At 47.7% G+C, this 18,026-nt stretch overlaps 1 protein-coding gene across 3 annotated transcripts in view; it reads left to right on the top strand.

The window, feature by feature from the left end:
• The window catches only part of LOC139228144 (synaptic vesicle glycoprotein 2B-like), a 63,695-nt gene that overhangs the window by 23,099 nt on the left and 22,570 nt on the right, over positions 1–18,026 (top strand). For 2 of the 3 annotated variants that reach the window (XM_070859335.1, XM_070859334.1), the window contains exons 4-6: positions 9,682–9,815; positions 11,409–11,498; positions 12,942–13,052. In XM_070859335.1, the coding sequence (XP_070715436.1) occupies positions 9,682–9,815; positions 11,409–11,498; positions 12,942–13,052 (335 nt within the window). Of the gene's footprint in view, positions 1–9,681; positions 9,816–11,408; positions 11,499–12,941; positions 13,053–15,966; positions 15,985–18,026 lie in introns of all 3 variants that reach the window. The other variant, XM_070859333.1, reaches the window with a different exon arrangement.

Here is an 18,026-nt window from a genome sequence, read left to right as displayed (position 1 = left end):
CAACATGCTGAGGTGCAGAGAGACCTGGGGGTCCTTGTGCATGAATCCCAAAAGGTTAGTTTGCAGGTGCAGCAGGTAATCAGGAAGGCGAATGGAATGTTGGCCTTCATTGCGAAAGGGATAGAGTAAAAAGCAGGGAGGTCCTGCTGCAACTGTATAGGGTATTGGTAAGGCCGCACCTGGAGTACTGCGTGCAGTTTTGGTTACCTTACTTAAGGAAGGATATACTAGCTTTGGAAGGGGTACAGAGACGATTCACTAGACTGATTCCGGAAATGAGGGGGTTACCTTATGATGATAGATTGAGTAGACTGGGTCTTTACTCGTTGGAGTTCAGAAGGATGAGGGGTGATCTTATAGAAACATTTAAAATCATGAAAGGGATAGACAAGATAGAGGCAGAGAGGTTGTTTCCACTGGTAGGGGAGACTCGAACTAGGGGGCACAGTCTCAAAATACGGGGGAGCCAATTTAAAACCGAGTTGAGAAGGAATTTCTTCTCCCAGAGGGTTGTGAATCTGTGGAATTCTCTGCCCAAGGAAGCAGTTGAGGCTAGCTCATTGAATGTGTTCAAGTCACAGATAGATAGAGTTTTAACCAATAAGGGAATTAAGGGTTACGGGGAGAGGGCGGGTAAGTGGAGCTGAGTCCACGGCCAGATCAGCCATGATCTTATTGAATGGCGGAGCAGGCTCGAGGGGCTAGATGGCATACTCCTGTTCCTAATTCTTATGTTCTTGAAGCCAAGGGGCAGATTAACACACAGGCCAATGGAGCCCTTTCTGTGCTCAGGGGCATCTGCCAAACATGGGGCCCACACCAGGGGTCCTGTGGAAACGAGGGGCTTCCGGTAAAAGTCACCATAATGTAGCATAACTGCTGAATCAAAATATTCTAACAGTTAAAAATACTTTTGGAAGGGGTCCGAGGCAGAGTTTCTGCTTAAATGGGAGGGGTTGGGGGAGGGGTTGTGCATAGGGCGCGAAGGGCTCCAAATATATATGGTGCCTAGGGCTCCCCAAGAATTCTTAATCCAACAACAAAAACAATTTGTATTTAAATAACGCCTTTAATGTAATAAAATGTTCCAAAGCGCTTCACAGGATTGTCATAAAACAAAATTTGACACCAAGATGTCCAATAGCATGGTCAAAGAGGTAGAGTTTAAGGAGCGTCTTAAAGGGGGCGAGAGAGGTAGAGAGGCGGAGAGGTTTAGGGGAGGGAGTTACAGAGCTTGGGGCCTAGGCAACAGAAGGCACGGCCACCGATGGTGGAGTGATTATAATCAGGGATGCTCAAGAGGCCAGAATTAGAGGAGAGCAGACATCTCGGGCGGTTAATGGGGCTGGAGGAGATTAAAGAGATAGGGAGGGGCGAGGCCGTGGATTTGAAAACAAGGATGAGACTTTTTAAATCGAGTTGTTGCTTAACCGGGAGCCAATGTAAGTTTAATGTAACCCAACCAGCTCTGCCTGAACCCACAGGAGTGAGATTGAAATCCATATTAACAGCAGTAAACCATCATGTACAGTGAGTGGGGTGCAGAGGTCAATGTGACCACGAGAGTTGGATTTATGTGCCATAGGGGTTGTTAACTAGGCTGTTTACAGAAAGTATTTATGGTGCCCATGTAACTGTTTCCTTTGTTAGCAGGTGGAGAATCCTCTCTGAAATGGCATGAGGTTATTACTGCTCGACAGACTGCTGGGGGAGGGGTAAAATTGCTCTTTTAATGAAAAACAGGAGCAACGGCCCACTTCTGTCATTTTACCAACAGGTCATTACTTAAAGAGTAAGAAAGCATTATGCTATTTTTTGGTAAAGAACTGATTCTGGGGCTCAATGCCAAAGCTGGCCAAACCACAAACCGTGGCAGAACCAATCTCAATAAAGATTTATTCCAGTGAGAAATAAAGATGCTAAGAGAAGGATGAACCGTCCCTGGCTAACTAAGGAAGTAAAGGATGGTATCAAATTGAAAACAAAGGCATACAATGTTGTGAAGGAAGTGGCCCTAGAAATAGTGGTCATTTTCCAGCATTCTATAGACTCTGGATCAGTTCCTATGGATTGCAGGGTAGCTAATGTAACCCCACTTTTTAGAAAAGGAGGGGGTGAGAAAATGGAATTATTGACCGGTTAGCCTCACATCGGTAGTGATGAAAATGTTGGAATCAGTTATTAAAGATGTAATAGCAGCGCATTTGGAAAGCAGTGACAGGATCGGTCCAAGTCAGCATGGATTTATGAAGGGGAAATCATGCTTGACAAATCTTCTAGAATTTTTTGAGGATGTAACTAATAGAGAGGACAAGGGAGAACCAGTGGATGTGGTGTATTTGGACTTTCAAAAGGATTTTGACAAGGTCCCACACAAGAGATTAGTGTGCAAAGTTAAAGCACATGGTATTGGGGGTAATGTATTTAGATGGTTGGCAGACAGAAAGCAAAGAGTAGGAATAAACGGGTCCTTTTCAGAATGGCAGGCAGTGACTAGTGGGGTACCGCAAGGTTCAGTGCTGGGACCCCAGCTATTTATAATATACATTAATGATTTAGACAAAGGAATTGAATGTAATATCTCCAAGTTTGCAGATGATACTAAGCTGGGTGGCAGTGTGAGCTGTGAGGAGGATGACTTGGGCAGGTTAGGTGAGTAGGCAAATGCATGGCAGATGCAGTATACTGTAGATAAATGTGAGGTTATCTACTTTGGTGGCAGAAACAGGAAGGCAGAATATTATCTGAATGGTGACAGATTAGGAAAAGGGGAGGTGCAACAAGACCTGGGTGTCAGGTACATCAGTCATTGAAAGTTGGCATGCAGATAAAGCAGGCAGTGAAGAAGGCAAATGGCATGTTGGCTTTCATAGTGAGAGAATTTGAGTATAGGAGCAGGGAGGTCTTACTGCAGTTGTACCAAGCCTTGGTGAGGCCACACCTTGAATATTGTGTACAGTTTTGGTCACCTAATCTGAGGAAGGACATTCTTGCTATTGAGGGAGTGCAGCGAAGGTTCACCAGACTGATTCCCGGGACTGACATATGAGGAAAGACTGGATCGACTAGGCTTATATTCACTGGAATTTAGAAGAATAAGAGCGGATCTCATGGAAACATATAAAATTCTGACGGGATTGGACAGGTTAGATGCAGGAAAAATGTTCCCGATGTTGTGGAGGTCCAGAACCAGGGGTCACAGTCTAAGGATAAGGGGTAAGCCATTTAGGACTGAGATGAGGAGAAACTTCTTCACTCAGAGAATTGTGAACCTGTGGAATTCTCTACCACAGAAAGTTGTTGAGGCCAGTTCATTAGATATATTCACAAGGGAGTTAGATGTGGCCCTTATGGCTAAATGGATCAAGGGGTATGGAGAGAAAGCAGGAATGGGGTACTGAAGTTGCATGATCAGCCATGATCTTATTGAATGGTGGTGCAGGCTCGAAGGGCCGAATGGCCTACTCCTGCACCTATTTTCTATGTTTCTATGTTTCTATGGAAGGCCAGAGGATTGGGACATTTTTAGAAACCAGCAAAGGATGACTAAAAAAAATTATGAAGACAGAGCAGATGGGATATGAGAGTAAACTAGCAAGAAATATAAAAACATAAGTAAGAGCTTCTAGAGGTATATAAAAAGGAAACAAGTAGCTAAAGTAAATGTTGGTCTCTTAGAGGATGGGACTGGAGAATTAATAATCAAAATTAGTAAATGGCGGAGCAGGCACGAGGGGCCAAATGGCCTGCTCCTGCTCCAATTTCTTATGTTCTTATGTATATAGGGACGGGGTTGTCAATCTTCATTTGGGGATTGGGGGAACAACGTGTCCAAACAAGGACACAGATCAGGGAGCGTAACGTGGCAATAACACCATCAGCTAACACATCTTATATTTAACAAATTCCCCCAATATTTTTAAATTAAAGTATTCCCCAGTCTCTCCCCATTCTCTCTCGCCCCCGGTCTCTTTCTCCCCCTCCCCAGTAACTTTCTCCTCTCCCAAGTCTCTCTCTCTCTCTCTCTCTCTCCTCTCCCCAGTCTCTCTCTCTCTTCCCTCCCCAGTCTCTCTCCCCCCCTCCCCAGTCTCTCTCTCTCCCCTCCCCAGTCTCTCTCTCCCCTGCCCAGTCTCTCTCTCCCCTTCCCAGTCTCTCTCTCCCCTTCCCAGTCTCTCTCTCCCCTCCCCAGTCTCTCTCTCCCCGCTCCCCAGTCTCTCTCCCTCCTCCCTAGTCTCTCTCTTCCCTCCCCAGTCTCTCTCTCTCTTCCCTCCCCAGTCTCTCTCTCTCCTCCCCTCCCCAGTCTCTCTCTCTCTCTCCCCTCTCTAGTCTCTCTCTCTCCCCTCTCCCCAGTCTCTCTCTCTCTCCCCTCCCCAGTCTCTCTCTCCCCTCCCCAGTCTCTCTCTCTCCTCCCCTCCCCAGTCTCTCTCTCTCTCTCCCCTCTCCAGTCTCTCTCTCTCCCCTCTCCCCAGTCTCTCTCTCTCTCCCCTCTCCAGTCTTTCCCCCCCCATCCCCAGTCTCTCTCTCCCCCATCCCCAGTCTCTCTCTCCCCCATCCCCAGTCTCTCTCTCCCCCATCCCCAGTCTCTCTCTCCCCCATCCCCAGTCTCTCTCTCCCCCATCCCCAGTCTCTCTCTCCCCCTCCCTAATCTCTCTTCCCCCCCCTCCGCAGTCTCTCTCACCCCCATCCCCAGTCTCTTTCTCCCCCATCCCCAGTCTCCCTCTCCCTCCTCCCCAGTCTCCCTCTCACCACCTTCCCAGTCTCTCTCTTCCACCCCCGATGTTTTCTCTCTCACAGAAGGCAATGAAAATATTCATGTAGATAGTCACAGCGATATTCTAGGCAAAAGTTCTGAAGATAATCCAAAAGCTAGTCACATGCGGCAGCTCCACGTGGCACAGCTCCAGCTCACGATACAGACACGACTCCCGGTGTCGGGTTTGAGGAGTCTGCGCATGCGGGGGCGGAGTCCAGGGCATGCAGGCGCAGAAGGTCGCTTAAAAAACGAGTGCAAATAATCACTCTGTTAATGGAATGCAGTTTTTGAGGGGAATTGCATTGGGGTAGCACAATGTCCTTTCACCCCTGGCCCCTGCATTCGAATCCAGCCCAGACTGAAATGAAGATCTTTCTACCAATTACAAGGCTCCTAAATGAAAGCAGTCTGAGGACAAACATAACATTAACTGAGTTTAGCTAAATCAGCTTAAACCAGCGACCATCTGGTCTGCAAGGTGAGGCTTCAAAGCAGACAGTGCATTTGCTTGCTAAGCCAGATCCCATTTAGTTCAACCTTAATGGTGTCCTGCATTGTGGGCCTTAGGTTCCTCAGTTTGCAGTACAAGGGCCTCACGAAGGATATTTTATTTCCGATTGGGAGTTGGTATTACTATAGCCATCAGCTCTCTGATCCGTAACCCTGTGTTTGGATTCTGCAGGAGGCAGTGTCCCAGTGTCACGACTCATGTCTCTACTGAAATTGAAATGACCTTCGAGGTCTCATCAAGGACATCACGTGTTTCTGATCGGAGTCTGGGTGTATTGTTGTGCTTGATACTACACCGTGTTGAAAATATTAGCTGTCTGTGGTTAATTGAGCAGAACACACAGCGCCAGCATTTCCTACAAGTCCGCAGGAATGATGTGACAAACAGCGTTAATGCTCTGCTGGCATTCAGCCCAATCAGTTTTTGCTCAGAGTCTCGTGTCTGGATTGGCAACGTTCAATGCTCGGGGTAGGGTAGGGGGCTTCAGATTCATCGCTCCCCTCTGTTAGTGATGAACCGTGCCAAGGTACAGAAGTTGTGGTAACCGCCCCCCCCCCTCCCCCCCTCCGCCTCGGTCACGGGGGAAAGGGGAGAAAAAAGAAATACTTGGATTTATATAGCGCCTTTCACAACCACCGGATGTCTCAAAGTGCTTTACAGCCAATGAAGTACTTTTGTAGTGTAGTCACTGTTGTAATGTAGGAAACGCGACAACCAACTTGTGCACAGCAAGCTCCCACAAACAGCAATGTGATAATGTCCAGATCATCTGTTTTTTGTTACGATTGCGGGATAAATATTGGGTGGGACACCGGGGATAACTCCCCTGTTCTTTTTTGAAATAGTGCCATGGGATCTTTTATGTCCACCTTAGAGAGCAGGCAGGGCCTTAACATCTCATCCAAAAGACGTCACCTCCGACAGTGTAGCACTCCCTCAACACTGCACTGGAGTGTCAGCCTGGATTTTTTTTTTAACGTGCTCAAGTTCCTGGAGTGGGACTTGAACCCACAACCTTCTGACTCAGAGGTGAGAGTGCTACCCACTGAGCCATAGCAGACAACAACTGCATAATCTGGATGGTACCTTGTAACTGGAGCCCTTGTAACAAGGCTCCTAATAGTCCAGTATCAAATAACGAAAGGAAAAGCAAAAGATTTATTGTGGTTGTAAACAACTTTACATACAGCAGCTTATAAGCTCCATATTGCAAACTGTCTGGCTCAGTCATGTTTCCCGAATTGCTGCTGTAAAATGCTCGCACCTTTAATGTAGAAAACGTGCCACCAAGGAGGAACAGATGTGGAGCAGTGACAGAGGGGTTCGGAGAGGCGACCAAAACTATGATTCAAAAGAATAGGTTTTAAGGAGCCTTTTAAAGACAGGAAGGGGTTTAAAGATCGTGTTTACCGCTGTCAAGGGAACATGCGGAAATTCATAAACATAAAGTAATGTATTAGATAATGGATGGCTAAAGGAGGATTTGGCAGAAACCCAGAAGTAAGGTACAGAAGAGTGAATCTAGATGAATCTGAAGTGATAACAGACTGGCAAATAATGCATAAACAATGAAAAGCTATGGCTAGCACCCTGAGTCTCTCACACAACACTGTTCCATTACTTCACCAACCATCATAAGAGAGAGAGAAAAAAAACCTTCAAAAATTAAGACTTAATCTGGAAAAATTAACTTCGCTGTGTCACCATCAGACAATGCCTCTTTCAACCCTATTTTCTCTGTGTCTCTCCATTGCCGATGCTCCGGTGCAATGCTGAGGGAGTGCTGTGCTGTCGGAGGTGCCGTCTTTCAGATGAGACTTTAAACCGAGGCCCCGTCTGCTCTCTCGGGTGGACATAAAAGATCCCATGGCACTATTAAAATCCCATGGCACTATTTCGAAGAAGAGCAGGGGAGTTATCCCCGGTGTCCTGGAGCCAATATTTATCTCTCAATCAACATCACTAAAACAGATTATTTGGTCATTATCACATTTCTGTTTGTGGGAGTTTCCTGTGTACAAATTGGCTGCCGTGTTTCCCACATTACAACAGTGTCTACACTCCAAAAGTACTTCATTGGCTGTCAAGCGGTTTGAGACTTCCAGTGGTTGTGAAAGGCGCGATATAAATGCAAGTCTTTCCTTGTCACTAGTTTATTGATACTGCACTGATCTATGCTTCTTTGAACTTTCTTTTCTTAACACCAAAGATGCTACACTCTTCCTCCTTGCTAGATCTTCACTGTGTTGAAATCAAGACTCATTGTGCTGTACCCTGGGCTAACTCATTCTTAACACTGTGACAGTCCTACCTCCCTGTATTCCAATCCTCCAACAATTTACAAAGCCCAATCTCGCCATCCTCACTTAACAGGGTTTCTCTCTTGTACTAGGTCATCACAACGATATGGGGCAGGCCGGATGGACCAGTGGGTCTTTTTGAACGTCATTTTTATATGTCTTTATCACTTAAATTGTTGATCCAGCCTTTACAGCGGACTGTAAGGTTGGCTATGGTTTCTGGATGCAGATGATTACAGATGGTTAGGGATTTGTTCTCATGTAATCTCAATTATGGGAGACTAATCATTTCGTACAATCCACTATTTTCCAAATGTCACTAAATTTAAAAAAAATACAACACACGATTGCCAGAATGACAGAACTTTCCCACTGGCAGGATTAAATCATTTCTGGTGATTAATTTACTAATTTGATAATTTGTATCTGAACTTTTGCATGTTATTTATAATACTTTATGTGTGTTTAATGCTAATTTACTGACTCAGATAACTTTTAATTTGACTAAGTGTGCATTCAAAGCCACATTGATTTTCATCCATTCCTGTTGCTGTCAGGGTTGAAGATAAATTACAGCGAGGAGGTGCATGAGCTGAGCGTGCAGCCCATTGCATCTCAATTTGCCTAGTTTACTGAAATTGAGTTGAGTAGGACTCATTACGGTTGCTTTGGATCAGGGAGTAACTCCGTTTTTTCCCCGGGTATTTTCTCCGCAACCCTCTTTCTGTGCCGCGTACTATCCAGAGTCAAGAGAGAGCGACCCGCTCCTGGCATCTGCCGTCGGCTCTCCTCGAAGCAGGCGCCAGGAAGGGGCGCAAGAGCTGGCCAAGGTGGATGCCCCCACCCCCCGCCCTTCAGACTTCCTGTCCTTCCTGGGGAAGAGCTTGAATTTCCCACCCACAACATTGCTGAAAGATGAATTCGGCATGGGTAACTGATGGCACAAAACCATTCCCGGCTGCTCAATGAGCCTTGTGGCACCAACACGCTGGACTTTGACATTTTAGCTTAGAACTGTATTACGGTGATTGGCATGCTTCCTGTTGGCCTCAGTTTTTCTGGTTTCCAGCTTCTGATCATTGTCTGGAACTGAGAACTGCTGAGGTGTCCCATTCCAGACAGAATTCACGCACTGTCCAGGCTCACACATGAAGAACTGTTACATGAGCAAGGTCTGCTCAGGGCTGGATTAAGGGCCTGCTGGGCCTGGGGCAAACTGATCCACATGGGCCGATAGTTATGTTTGTTCGTGTTCATTACATTGCGTATATGATTCTGATTCTGAGTATGAAAACATAGGCCAGTATATTCAACAATGAAAGCATATATTCTGTATCAAGTAGGTATATATTCTGATTCTGGTAACATTGCAATACTATATTCCTATAAATTTCTCTCACTAACATGAAATAAAACAGGCTCGTACATATTCTGTTCTGTATAAAGGTACATTTACGTATATAGGTACTTCTGTATATAGGTATAAACAAGTGAATCTATTTTCCTCAGTCTTGTTTTTCCTCTCATTGTCTATTCTATTCAGCCTATTTGGGAGGCCTTATATTTTTTTCCTACGTTTATTTGGTGGGCCTATGTTCTTAACCATCTGCCCCGCGGTTAATCTGCCCCACGGTTAATCTGCTCCTGGGTCTGCTGGAGCTGTGTCCCAGTAGGAGCCAACACCCCCAGGAGAGGGAGGGCTGAGAAAACTGGCGGACCTTGAGGCAGAAGAAGAGCTATGATCTTACTGATGTGCAACGGTCACCACACGTTAAAAAAATCCACGCCTAAACATCTTCCACCCCTGGAGTTCAGGACTGGAATATCGGGTCCTTCATTGAAACATTTGTGAACTCATCCCTTTTGGTGTAGAAGCAAGTCATCCTTGTTCGAGGGACCACCTATGATGATGGAATGGCGCAACCAGCTCGAGGGGCCGAATGGCCTGCGCCTGCTCCTATTTTCTTTGTTCTGATGTGAGAAGGCAAATTGCGCCAATGGATTATCGTGGTTAGAGTTGGAGGATCAAAGACTGCTGGCCGCTCTTTTTCTTTGCTTATATTTGGCACAGGTGGCAGTCTTGTTTTACACAACCCTTGTCTTTCTGTCTGTTGCAGGCTGGGGTTTCAGCATGGGCACGTCCTTTCAATTCCACAGCTGGCGCCTATTTGTCGTCGTGTGTGCTCTGCCTTGTCTCTCTTCCCTAATCGGTCTTGTATTCATGCCGGAAAGCCCACGCTACTTACTGGAGGTGAGTCAATCAGCAAAGTACACGTTGTTCCTGGTATGTTAGTGTGCAGGAAATGCAATCTAACCCACTATGGCTGTGACTGATTCTTGGAAATGCTTTATTTATTCTCTCAGGGCCGAGCTATTACATATTGTCCATTAAAATATATTTAACTTACGGCTAAAGAAGAGTTTCCTAATTTATTGAAATGTTTGGTGAGGCCACACTTGGAGTACTGTGTGCAGTTCTGGTCGGCATATTATTTAAAGGATATAGAGGGTGACTAAAAGATTTACAAGGATGATACCAGAACTGCGAGGTTATACCTATCAGAAAAGGTGTACAGACTGGGTCTCCTTTCTCTTGAAAAGGGAACGCTGAGGGGTGACCTAATAGAGGTCTTTAAAATTCTGAAAGGTTTTCATAGAGTGGATCCAGAGGGGCTGAAATTCCCCCCCACCCCCACCCCGACCAGAAAGTAAGCGCACTCACCGATTCCTTAGGTCTGTCTCCGCCCTGAGATTGGACCGCTATTCACCTCTTTGGTGTTTATTTCCGGTCGGGGCGGTGTTGAGGGGCGGAAGTGCCGTTGGAGCGGAGCGGCTGTCGCTCTGCATCATCAGCGCCGCGCTGACATGTCACAGCCGTCCCTTTCCTTCATTTAAAGGGGCAGGCCGCTGTGGACTCTGCATGGGGTTTCGTTAGGCCCACTGGGCCACCAGTGGGGGTTTCGGCCAGGCCAGCGGCCCGGTACCCAAGGAGGGGTGTGGGCTGCCTGTTGGTGTCCTGGCTGAACCTGTGGCCACCGTTGTTGGGCTGACCTGGCAGTCGGCCGACAATTAAAGTTAGATGGCTACTGCGGCAGCTTTAACGGCGGACGCAGCGCCCGGCCACACGCACCTTCTCACAGGGGAAAGCTGCCAGTGGCACCGACTGGAGGCGTCGCTCATGGGGCAATTTCCCACGGAGCAATTTAGCGCGGGGAGGCAGAAAGGGGGTCATCGCCGGTCGGCAGATGGGTTGGCGCGTGCCTGACGGGCGGCGGCATGGGCGGCGTGGAAACCCGTTCCCGCCGCTCCCGGCCTGGGGGCAATTTAGGACCGGTCGGCGCACCCATCTGCCCCTGGTCAGTGAGGCCTATCCGCTCCATTTCCGCCTCTAAGGGATGGTAATGAAGCTTAGGGAGGGGGGCAATTTCAGCACCAGATAAAAGGGAGGGGCGAAATTGCCCATTTTTTCAGAGGCCCGTTAGCACCTCCGGGGGGTGTCAACGGGACGGAAGAGATTGGGGGGTGGGGGGGGGGGAGGCGGGGGCGCTTCTGGCTCCCGGGAAATTGCCCGGCAATTTGTGGAGGAGCTGCCACGGCAGCACTGCGCCCCTCTGTTAGCGCCCTGGGCCACCGCGCAACCCGCGATGATGTAATCGGCGTACACAGTGACCCCCTCACCCAGTGGGGGGGGGGGGGGGGGGGGAAATTGCCCTGCGTGCTGCGAGGCTGGCACGAGCGGATGTCAACAACAAGAGACAAGAGAAGAAAATTGGCTTTACTCCTCTTAGAATTAATGATCATTCAAAATTCTAAAGACATTATTTTTTAAATTTACGTTCAATAGATCGGGAAGCATGATGAAGCCTGGATGGTTCTAAAGCAGATTTACGACACGAACATGAGGGCCAAAGGGCACCCGGAAGCTGTCTTCACGGTGAGCGGAAAGCACACTCAATAAGTGGATAATTGAAGATGGTGAATTGCTTTGACTGCCTGCTTCATTTTTTTTGCAGTAATCTTCTTTCTCCTGACTTTGAACTCTTCCCCCATACCAGTTACTATTCTCCTGAGGGTCAGAGGTCGAAGGTCCAAGTCTCTGCCAGCCCGTGTACAGGAATGGCTTAGGATGATTTGCCTTCTGATCTCTCTCGCTCACTATCTCCCAAACCTTCCCTTTCTCTGCCCTTCATTCTGTCCATCACTGCCTCCCATCTCTCTCCCTCCCTCTTTTCCCCTCTACCTCTCTATCTGCCTTCTCTATCAAATCCATCTCTCCTCCCCAACTCCCTTTCTCTCTCGCTTCTTTCTCTGCCTCTATTACCCCTTTCTATCGCTCTTTCTCCTTCTTCCTGACTCGAAGCCCTATCTCTTCTTTCTTCCTCTCTCTCGCCTTCCACAATTTACCCTCTCCATCTCTCTCTTTCTGCTTCCACCCGCACTCCCTTCCCGCTCTCTTTCTCTATCTCCCATTTTTCTCTTACACCCTCACTCTACCCCTTTTCTCCCTCTTTCTTCCTCCACTAACAGTCAGGGCAGAGAATCAAAACTTCCTCAGGTAAAGAACAGTCAGTATAAACCTGACTAATATCACCTCGTTTCAACTGAGAGCAGGTGAAATGGGAGGGGGGAGGAGAGAATATTAGCAGCAATAACTAAATAAAAACCTTAATAGTCACCAAGAAATCCAATAGGAAATTTAGAAGAAACTTCTTTACCCAAAGAGTGGTGAGAATGTGGAACTCGCTCCCACAGGGAGTGGTTGAAGTTGAAGCGAATAGTATAGATGCATTTAAGGGGAGGCTAGATACAGCAGGAGCGGCGAGGTCGGGGCGAAGGAGCTCCGAGAGATTGTAGAGGGACGTGATCGGGGCCCAGGAGAGGCATGAGGCAAGGGCCCAGGGGCAGCACGGGCCAGCCCACACTGCGATATGTGTGCGCACTAGGTCCGTGCAGCAGAGCAGGTCTCCAGTCATCTTGGTTAACCCTTGCCACTGGACCAAGACCAAGCTCTGTCAAGCCCGTGTGGTGGCTGGTGTGCAATGGCCACCCCACGTTAAAAAAATCCACGCATAGGCATCTTCCACTCTTGAACATGTAGTTTGGGACCTGGAATATTAGGACCTTCATTGAAACACATGTGAACTCATCCTTGTTTTGGCATGGAAGCAAGTCATCCTCACTTCGAGGGACCGCCTATGATGATGATGATGAGATAAGCATATGAGGGAGAAGGGAATAGAGGGTTATGCTGATTTAGATGAGGAAAGATGGGAGGAGGCTCGAGTGGAGCATAAACGCCGGCGTGGACAGGTTGGGCCGAATGGCCTGTTTCTGTGCCGTATATCCACTGTAATCCTGTGCAATTTATGTTTTGCAGGTTTCCCATATAAAAACTCCAATACAAATGGATGAATTCATCGAGATTCAGAGCTCAACTGGAACGTGGTTCCAGCGTTGGTTGGTCAGGATTATGACCGTGGTGAAGCAGGTCTGTATTAATCAAACGTTACCGAGATACAACGAGCCTTCTCACTAACCTATTACTCGGGGGCAAGTGAGAGGAATGTCTGGTCAACCCGGTCTGTTTCCCAGTGACTGAATTTAACCTTAAATTTTAAAGAGGCAAGTTATTGCGCTTTGCGGTGATCATGAAAGCGAATCAGCATCGTGACTTATTTCCCTGTGAATCGTGCCATCATTAGGCACATGTGTCAAGGAGAGACGACCTCGCCTCATTGCTGTCTGCGAGAGTTTGCTCACACTGAAACACAGCACCATTTACCGATACAATGTCAGCTGCTGCATGTTGAAAAATAATTCATTATTCGTGAAGTGTTTTATTTCTATGTGAAAGAAATACTTGCATTTATAAAGCGCCTTTTATAACCTCAGGACCTCCCAAAGTGCTTCACAGCCAATTAAGTACTTTTTGATGTGTAGTAATGTAGGAAACACGGCAGCCAAAATTGTGCACAGGAAGATCCCACAAACAGCAATGTGCTAACGACCAGATAATCTGTTTTACTGATTTTGGTTTGATGGGTAAATATTGGCCCCAGGCCACTAGGGGAGAACTCCCCCGCTTTTCTTTTAAATAATGCCACCTGAGACAGCAGACAAGGCTTCAGTTTAACCTCTCATTAGTAAGACCTCTGACGGTGCTGTATTTACTCAGTACTGCACTGCAGTGCTAACCTTGATTATCTGCTCAAGTCCCTGGAGTGGGACTTGAACCCACAACCTTCTGACTCAGAGCAAGTGTGCTACCCACAGAGCCATGGCTGACAAGAAGTATCTTAATTGATATAATACTATCGATCTTTTGGAAAGATCCTGTCCGGGATCAAGTTGACCAGCAAATTAGAATATGGTGCTGAATAAAATAAAATGGACATTGTAACAGGAGGAGGCCATTCAGCCCCTTGAGCTTGTACCCCCATTCAATTAGATCATGGCTGATCTGTAGCTCAACTCCATTTAACCATTGATCTAGATCTCTTCATACCCTTGTGTAATATGGTTTTTTTCCCAGTTTTATTTGAACCCAGATGATCTGAGCCATACTGAGTAGGTTCAGTCACTGAGTGGAGTGTTACTATTGGTTACTAATCTACTTTTTAATTTTTCTCCAGCCAGACCTTGTAGCCCAACTGGCACCCACACCCGGTGGTCAAACACGGCTAAAAGTGCTAGACTGGTGGCCAGGGAGACCTTTGGTCTTAGTACCTAACTGCCCCCACCAGAAGCATTGCACGAACCGCAGCGCGATGTACATGACCGCCCCCCACCCCTCCGCCAACCGGCTCCCGGCTACCGCCCTTGATGATATCATGATGTCACACGACCAAGTATATGCCCTATCCCAAATATGTTTTGTGCATTGCGATGTTGCTAGTTGATCATATCATCACGCAGTTACACTGTGCATTGGCACTGGCCAATTTATCACAGCCAACCTGCATTTGCTCTTCCTTTCCGTCCCCGGTTCTTACTGAGACCGGTGGAGTGATTAAAACAACAACAACAACTTGTATTTATATAGTGCCTTTAATGTAGTGAAACGTCCCAAGGCGCTTCACAGGAGTATTATGAGATTAAAAAAAATATTGACACCGAACCGCATAAGTAGAAATTGGCACAGGTGACAAAAAGCTTGGTCAAAGAGGTGGGTTTTAAGGAGCATCTTGAAGGAGGAAACAGAGGTAGAGAGGCAGAGAGGTTTAGGGAGGGAGTTCCAGAGCTTAGGGCCCAGGCAACAGAAGGCACGGCCACCAATGGTTGAGTGATTATAATCAGGGATGCTCAAGTGGGCAGAATTAGAGGAGCACAGATATCTCGGGGTGGGGGGGGGGGCAGGCGGGGGTGTTGTGTGGCTGGAGGAGATTACAGAGATAGGGAGGGGTGAGGCCATGGAGGGATTTGAAAACAAAGATGAGAATTTTGAAATTGAGACGTTGCTTAACCGGGAGCCAATGTAGGTCAGCGAGCACAGGGGTGATGGGTGAGCGGAAGTGTAGGAAGTAGGAAGTGACACTCTTGGGCCATCCTCCAAAGACCCAGGGTGCGGATGTTCCTCTGGGTTGGCAGAGCTAAACTGGCGGTCTTGCATGGGCCACCCATTATACTCCCTGCCAATGTTCCCGTTAAGAAGCGTGGGCAGGCAGCTATCTCGAGCTCCCATGCAGCCGGCGCACCAGCTCTTCAGTAGAACAAACTGCGCATGTGCAGGAATTTGAAGGGACCGGCACCCAAAAAGAATTCAAGGAAACACTGCCTTCTACCTGATATTAAGTTCTACTGGGGTCTACAGGACCGAATATTAGATGGGGCGTGTAACGGATGGCCGATACGCTATTGCTCATTTTACGCTAATACACAAGACAAATTTCGGCCCCTCCCAGTCTTTAACATCATCATCATAGGCAGTCCCTCGAAATCGAGGAAGACTTGCTTCCACTCCAAAAATGAGTTCTCAGGTGAATGAACAGTCTAATACGGGAATTACAGTCTGTCACAGGTGGGACAGACAGTGGTTAGAGGAAAGGGTGGGTCGGGCGTCTGGTTTGCCGCACTCTCCTTCCGCTGCCTGCACTTGTTTTCTTCATTTTCTCGGCGACAAAACTCGAAGTGCTCAGCGCTCTCCCGGATGGACTTCCTCCACTTAGGGCGATCTTGGGCCAGGGACTCCCAGGTGTCAGTGGGGATGTTGTACTTTATCAAGGAGGCTTTGAGGGTGTCCTTGAAGCATTTCCTCTGCCCACCTGGGGCTCGCTTGCATAAAAGGCACCTCAGTGTCTGAGACTGTCACGCAATGAAGGCTTGGCAAGATCGGAGGCGGGAGCTCGGGGTGCGGGGTGAGGCCTACAAAAGGCCCAGCAGCTGCGAGAGGCGGCGGCAGATAGGAGGCGGAAGTTCGTGGCGTTGGTGAGGCCTACAAAAGGCCCAGCGGCTGCGAGAGGTGGCGGCAGTCGGAGGCGGGAGTTCGTGGCGTTGGTGAGGCCTACAAAAGGCCAAGCTTGTGCAGCTCCAGCCGTGAGAAAAAGCAAAAAAGAAGTAGAAAGAAATCAAAAGGTGACGTCACAGCCAAAGGAGTAAGTGAATGGCTGGTGATTGGTGAGTAGCTTTTCTTTTTCTTTTTTATATCAGTAAGTAACCTGTTAACAGTGTTGTCGCCAAATTAAGTGTATCTAAGGGTTAAGTCATGGCAGGAGAGCTCGGTCACGTGATATGCTCCTCCTGCACCATGTGGGAACCCAGGGACACTTCCCGTGTCCCTGACGACTACGTGTGCAGGAAGTGTATCCACCTCCAGCTCCTGACGGACCACGTTGCGGAGTTGGAGCTGAGGGTGGATTCACTCTGGAGCATCAACGATGCTGAGAATGATGTGAGTAGCACGTGTAGCGAGTTGATCTTACCGCAGGTGAAAGGTCCACAGCCAAATAGGGAATGGAAGACCAGCAGGAAGAGCTGGGGTCCCCTGCGGTCATCCCCCTGCAAAACAGATACACCGCTTTGAGTACTGTTGAGGGGGATGACTCATCAGGGGAGGGCAGCAGCAGCCATGTTCATGGCACCGTGGCTGACTCTGCTGCACAGGAGGGCAGGAAAAAGAGTGGGAGAGCGATAGTGATAGGGGATTCAATTGTAAGGGGAATAGATAGGCGTTTCTGCAGCCGCAACCGAGACTCCAGGATGATATGTTGCCTCCCTGGTGCAAGGGTCAAGGATGTCTTGGAGTGGGTGCAGGATATTCTGAAAAGGGAGGGTGAACAGCCAGTTGTCGTGATGCACATTGTTACCAATGATATAGGTAAAAAACGGGATGAGATCCTACGAGATGAATTTAAGGAGCTAGGAGCTAAATTAAAAAGTAGGACCTCAAAAGTAGTAATCTCGGGATTGCTACCAGTGCCACGTGCGAGTCAGAGTAGGAATCGCAGGATAGCTCAGATGAATACGTGTCTTGAGCAGTGGTGCAGCAGGGAGGGATTCAAATTCCTGGGGCATTGGAACCGGTTCTGGAGGAGGTGGGACCAGTACAAACCGGACGGTCTGCACCTAGGCAGGACCGGAACCAATGTACTAGGGGGGAGTGTTTGCTAGTGCTGTTGGGGAGGAGTTAAACTCATACGGCAGGGGGATGGGAACCAATGCTGGGAGACAGAGGGAAACAAAATGGAGACAGAAGCAAAAGACAGAAAGGAGATGAGTAAAAGTGGAAGGCAGAGAAACCCAAGGCAAAAAACAAAAAGGGCCACTGTACAGCAAAATTCTAAAGGGTCAAAGTGTAATCAAAAGGCAAGCCTGAAAGCTCGGTCCCTCAATGCGAGAAGTATTCGGAACCCAGGAGTCGGCTCTGAGCTAGTTAGAGTGGGTGAGAGCTCAGATGAACAGGACCCCAAGAAAGAATGCAAAAGGCAGGAGGCAACAAAGCAGAGTAGCAATGGGGTAAGTGTAAGCCACAAGGTGATAGGAAGGGACAATATGTATGAATATAAAGGGCCTGCAGGAGGGGTCAAAACTAAAAATTATGGTTTAAAAACTAGTATTAAAACACTCTACCTAAACGCTCGCAGCATTCGAAATAAAGTAAATGAGTTGATGGCACAAATCATTACAAATGGCAATGATTTGGTGGCCATTAAAGAAACGTGGTTGCAGGGTGGCCAAGACTGGGAATTAAACATACAGAGGTATCTGACAATTCGGAAAGATAGACAAGAAGGGAAAGGAGGTGGGGTAGCTCTGTTAATAAAGGATGATAGGGCAGATGTGAGAGACGATATTGGCTCTAATTAACAAAATGTTGAATCATTGTGGGTAGAGATTAGAGATCGTATGGGGAAAAAGTCACTGGTGCGCGTAGTTTATAGGCCCCCAAATAATAACTTCACGGTGGGGCGGACAATAATCAAGGGAATAATGGAGGCATGTGAAAAAGGAACGGCAGTAATCATGG

Source organism: Pristiophorus japonicus, chromosome 17, assembly GCF_044704955.1.
Source record: "Pristiophorus japonicus isolate sPriJap1 chromosome 17, sPriJap1.hap1, whole genome shotgun sequence".
Lineage (NCBI taxonomy): Eukaryota > Metazoa > Chordata > Chondrichthyes > Pristiophoridae > Pristiophorus > Pristiophorus japonicus.
This window is presented reverse-complemented; position numbering and strand designations above follow the sequence as displayed.